Source organism: Dipodomys ordii, unplaced genomic scaffold, assembly GCF_000151885.1.
Source record: "Dipodomys ordii isolate 6190 unplaced genomic scaffold, Dord_2.0 Scaffold116, whole genome shotgun sequence".
Lineage (NCBI taxonomy): Eukaryota > Metazoa > Chordata > Mammalia > Rodentia > Heteromyidae > Dipodomys > Dipodomys ordii.
The window spans coordinates 2,039,243-2,045,161 of record NW_012267332.1 but is presented as its reverse complement, the minus strand read 5'-3'; the positions used below and the strand labels follow the sequence as shown (position 1 = coordinate 2,045,161).

Below are 5,919 nucleotides of genomic sequence, written 5' to 3'. Positions count from 1 at the left end.
AAGAAAAAAGCCGGAAGTGGCGCTGTGGCTCAAGTGGTAGAGCGCTAGCCTTAAGCTGAAGAGCTGAGGGACAGCACCCAGGCCCAGAGTTCAGGACCCACGACCGGACCCAAAAAAAAAATAAATCACACAATCATTCACATATGAATACGCTTCATGCATTTCAGTTTGTTGTTTGAGGCAGTGTCTCAAATGATAGCCATACAGCCTTGAACTTGAAATTTTTCTGCCTCTGCCCCCCAAGGTCCAGGACTACAGGTATGTGCCATCACACTCAATTTAATGTACTTTATCTGACAGCACAATATGATACACCGATAGAAGATAATGAAGCATATCAAACAGATTTTAAAGTGGCCATATGACAAAATTCAAACTCTCAAGATGGTCTTTCTCAGGAAGAAAAAGAAAATCACTAAAGAGAATTCAACAGGTGGTGCTAGAAAAATTGAAGGTTTACTCGTATAGCAAAACCTATGAATTGAAAGCCTAATACAGCCGGCACGTGCTTTTTTATTTTGTCATTGGTCATGGACTTGAACTCAGGGCCCAGGTGCTGTCCTTGAGCTTTTTTGCTATACTCTACCACTTTGAGCCAAAATGCCACTTCCAGTTTTCTGGTTAATTGGAGTCTCCCAGGACTTTTCTTCCTTGGCTGGCTTTGAACTGCAATTCTCAGATCTCAGCCGCCTGAGAAGCTAGGATTACAGGCATGAGCCACTGGCACCTGGCATGACATATGCTTTTAATCCTGCCACTTGGAAGGCTAAGGCAGGGGAGTAAGAGTTCAAGGCCTGCCTGACCTACACAGGGAGACCAGGTCTCAAATACTATCCTCCCCACAAAAAAACCTTAATGAAGTTCAAGTAGTCACCTCTGAGTATGATGTAGCAATATGCCAAACAATAACACACAGAAGGGTATTTAGCCATCCAAGAATACAAGCCATGTACAATACTCCTTAAACCATTTAATTATAGGGATAGAAAACAAAAGAATACAATGCACTAAGGCACAAAGAATATTTAAACATAGGAAAATATTGTCTGGGCTATTGATAGCAGTGAAATATAAACACCAAGGGCTCAGGAGGAGGGGGAAGTGGAGGGTAGAAAAGAGGGAATGGCTAGAGTTGTAGAATGCCTGGTATCCTTCCCCTAAAAAATATTTGGCAATGGTGGCTCACACCTATAAACCTAGCCACTCACAACACTGAGATCTAGAGGTTCACAATTTGAAATCTGCCCATACAACAAAGTCTAAGAGACTCCATCTCCATTTAAACAGCAAAAAGCCAGACTGGAGGCACAGCTCAAGTGGTTGGGCAATCAAGCCAAGTTAACTCAGGCCCCTGAGTTCAAACCCTAATACCAGCAAAAAGAAAGACACCAAGTACTTGCTAGCACAGACCAAAAAGGGTGGCTTTGTCATGAAGGACAGCAGTAGCACCATCCAAAAGCACAGCCTAAGTATAAAACATCTGTGTAGCTGTCATCAATGTCTAGTGTCTAAAGAGAAGTAATTCTCTTGTTGTTGTTGTTGTTGTTTTGCCAGTCCTGGGGTTTGAACTCGGCCTGGGCAGGCTAGCAATCTATCACTTGAGCCACAGCACCACTTGCAGCTTTTTTCTGTTTACAGGTTTTTTCTGTTTATGTGGTATTGAGGAATCAAATGTAGGGCTGTATGTATGGTAGGCAAGCACTCTATCAATAAACCACATTCCCAGCCCCCTCACTATAATTTTTTAAGACACTAGAATGCTAAATACATTTGTGAAGACAATGCAACAGTATAGACTAAAAAAGTAGAAGAAGAGAACAAAAATAATTATAAGGTTTAAATTCAAAGAAATATTTTGAGAATCCAACATAAATAAGAATATTGGATATTTTGGGACTTTGTCCATACCTGAACACAGCCAGCTAACATCTCATAGAGAATATGAGCACGTTTTTTCATCACTCTGACGTCTACCATGGTAGAATCTGCACACTGACCATTTTGGATTGGATTTATGAATCTGTTCCTGAACTCCTTAATGGATCCAAGCAAATTTTCCTTGATAAAGTTAACCATGCAATGATCTAAAAACAAGACATTAATTTATTAAAAACATTAATGATGTTAAAGATAATTAAAGACTTGAAATACCAAGCTAAGTGTAAACACTGCTTTTAAGTCCTATCCAGCTCTGAATTACTTAAATCACACATAAGAATTTAAAATAAAATTCATCCTTAAACAAGAATATTATTTTTAAAAACATTTAAGGACATTTTATTCTAAATCACTAATCAAGATATGTGACATAGAAAAGCCAGTTGTCTATAAATGTAGCCATGATTTTTTTATGGACAGTGAGAGTATCTTGTGAAGAAAACATACCGAATAGAAAAATGCAAACAGATAATAAACTACCAAACCAAAATTTCTATTAACTTAGTTTCAGAAGCCTTGAGTGTTATCATTGTCCTATGCTAATTAGCATCACAATTTGAAATGGCATTTCTGTGAAAGGATAACAGAACAGAAAAAAGGCAAATGAACACATAAATAAAAAAGCATTTTTAAAAGTGGCAGATTACACTGGGAAATTCCATTTGTTATGTGATAACCAATATCCCTGTAGTTCTTAGCTTCACCACCCACAGGAAAACAAGGGAAATAACTAAGTCACTTCCCGGAGGCATTTAATCTGTTCTCAGCCATTCTTCCATGGATGTGGCACAGTGCTCCTACCTTCTCCAGCTTTCTGCAATGTTCATGTTTGACATTTCTTTTGTATTTCTTAATGGTTACAGCTCCATAAACTACTCTATATCCTTACAATATCTACTAAGTAATTATAAGCATTCATTGAGACTTTTTAATACTTGTTAACTCTTTCAATTTCCTTATTTATATCTGAACAATCATAATGGCACATATCTTCACTTTAGTTTATTGCTCATATTATAAAGTACCTCACTTGAAAGTATGATGCTCTTTCACAGTAACCTAGAGGGACCAACACAGATCATGGTCATGGACTATGCTAAACACATGAAAGACAGATGGCAAAAGCTGCAAAAACATATCTGACACAACAGCTGCAACAGTCAATAGTCAATGTATTAACTCACACTCAATCAGGTTATTTTGAAGAGGAGTTCCTGTTAAAATAATCCTTCTCCTTGATCGTATAGAATTCATAGCTTTGGAAACAGCAGATGCTTCGTTTTTAAGAATATGGCCTTCATCACAAACAACAAAGTCAGGACCTATAAGATGTACAAAACAACACAATTCAAATACGGTAAAATTGAAAATGACCAAAATAAAAGTTTTGTTTGTAGCAAAAGCTTATCAATAACAAAACTTAAACAATATTTAACAAAATAGTGAACTTTCTGAGGAGTATTAATAAAACATCTTATATGTGGGTTTTTTTGTTTTTGTTTTGTTTTTTGTTGGTAGTGGGGCCTGAACTCTGGGCCGGGGCACTGTTCCTCGGCTCTTCAGCTCAAGGCTAGTGCTCTACCACTTGAGCCAAAGTGCCACTTTTGGCTTTTTCTGCTTATGTGGTGCTGAGGAATCAGAACCCAGTGCCTCATGCATGTGAGGCAAGTGCTCTACCACTGAGCCACCTTCCCAGCCCTCTATATGTGTATTTTTAAAATAAAGTTTATTATCTATTTAAGTATCCTACAAAATTTCCTTGCTTTCCTTTCTGGTTAACATATACACAATATAAATATTGAGCTCAACAATAGCAGCTGCCAGAGCTGGGCGCTGGTGGGTGGCTCATGCCTGTAAGTAATCCTAGCTACTCAGGAGGCTGAGATCTCAGGATCACAGTTCAAAGCCTGTGGGGGCAGGAGCCTCTGTGAGACTCCTCTCTAACAAACCATTAGAAAACCAGAAGTAGTGCTGGGGTTCAAGCAGTAGAGTGCTTGCCTTGAGCTGAAGAGTGCAGGGACAGCACCCAAGCCCAGAGTTCAACCCCCACAACCAACAAAAAACAAATAAACAAACAAAAAAACAATAGCAGCTGCCAAACTGCCTTCTCTGTGTCACACATTTAAAAAATTTCACTTGCATCATTTTCAGAAGTAACTTTTCCAATATGACGAAACAAGTAACAGAACTTAGACAAGGTCACCCAAGTAGTAAGAAGTATTACTTATATATATCCTAAAACTAAAATCTATACTAGTTTTATATTAAAAGACCAGGTATTATTTGAATCCTAAAATGTTTTCTATTGGGAGGAGTCATTTCTATTGAATATATATCACACTCTTACTATCATAAAATTGAAAATTCGTTAAGATGATACATCTGAAACCTACCCATCCTCATCATTGCAATATTCTACAGTATGATCTCATTTTCAAACAACCACCTTAGAATACAAACTAGTGCAAACAATATGAAAATAAGTATGGAGACATCTCAAAAAACTAAAAATAGGGGGTAGGAATGTGGCTTAGTGGTAGAGTGCTTGCCTAGCACGCATGAGTCCCTGGGTTCCATTCCTTAGTACCACATAGACACAAAAAAAAATACTTTTTTAAAGAAAGCCAGAAGTGGTGCTACGGCTCAAGTGGTAGAGCACTACCCTTGAGCACAAATGAGACTCAAGGACAGTGCCCACACCCTCAGTTCACGCCCCAAGTCTGGCAAAAAAGAAAAAAACAAAACAAAACAAAAGTAGAACTACTACATGATCCAGAAGTATCAGTTAGACAAAGGATACAATAAAAGTGCTTACACACCCGTGTTTATTGCAGCACTACTGACAATACCCAAGATATGGAAACAGCCAAGATAAACTACAACTGATGAATAGATCAAGAACTTGTGATATATGTGTGTACACACACACACACACACACACACAGACATAAAGATGATAAATAATCAATCTGATTAAAGTACAGTATATGCATGTATGAAATATGAAATACCATGGTGAAGCCTCATTGAACAACATGCACATGACAAAAATTTATACGAGAGACGTGAAATATGTCTGGTCTTGTTTGGGTATGGGTACTAGTGAAGGACACAATGAAGAAGGTAAATTACATAATGTACATGTATGAAATTGGAATAACAAAAGCTTGCTGAGACTAGTTTGGGAAGAGGGGAAGGGATGAGGTAGAGCAGGAAATGGAGTGAGTTTGATCAAGTTACACTATGCATTTTATGGACACATCAGAGTGATATCCCTTTGGACAATTAATGTAGGCTAAAAAATAAAAATCACCTCAAATAGGTAGATTTTACATGTAAATGCCCAAGGCAAAGTCTGTGTTTGATATCCAGAGTATTTTGTGAACCTGGAGGATTTGGAACATTATGATAGTCTGTGGCACTAACATGATTTGGGGGGGGGCAGTTATGTCACAGCATCTTTTCATATCTATAATCCTAGCTACTATGGAGGCTGAGATCTGAGGATCCCAGTTCAAAGCCAGCCTAGGCAGTAATGTCCATGAGATTCTTCGCTCCAATTAACCACCAGAAAACCAGAAGTGGCGCTGCAGCTCAAGTGGTAGAGCGTTAGCCTTGAGCTGAAGGGCTGAGAGACAGCACCCAGGCCCAGAGTTCAAGCCTCACAACAGACCAAAAAAACAAACAAATAAAAAAACCCAACTTCTGGAAGAATATACACAAGAGGTCAGATTAGAAGGAACAGCGCTTGGGCTTCTTGATACACATCTTTTTTTTTTAACTGCTTCTATTTTGCTTAATAATATGTATCATAGGGCTGGGAAAGTGGCTCAGTGGTAGAGCGCTTGCCTTGCATGCCTAAGGCCCTGGGTTCGATTCCTCAGCGCCACATAAGCAAAAAGAAAAAAGCCGGAAGTGGCGCTGTGGCTCAAGTGGTAGAGCGCTCGCCTTGAGCTGAAGAGCTGAGGGACAGCGCCCAGG

At 38.8% G+C, this 5,919-nt stretch overlaps 1 protein-coding gene across 5 annotated transcripts in view; it reads right to left on the bottom strand.

The window, feature by feature from the left end:
- Atrx (alpha thalassemia/mental retardation syndrome X-linked) overlaps positions 1–5,919 on the bottom strand; it is a 172,246-nt gene that overhangs the window by 52,212 nt on the left and 114,115 nt on the right. For all 5 annotated transcript variants that reach the window (XM_013028924.1, XM_013028925.1, XM_013028926.1 and 2 more), the window contains 2 exons: positions 3,123–3,260; positions 1,909–2,084 (listed from right to left, as the gene is read on the bottom strand). In XM_013028924.1, the coding sequence (XP_012884378.1) occupies positions 1,909–2,084; positions 3,123–3,260 (314 nt within the window). The remainder of the gene's footprint in view (positions 1–1,908; positions 2,085–3,122; positions 3,261–5,919) is intronic.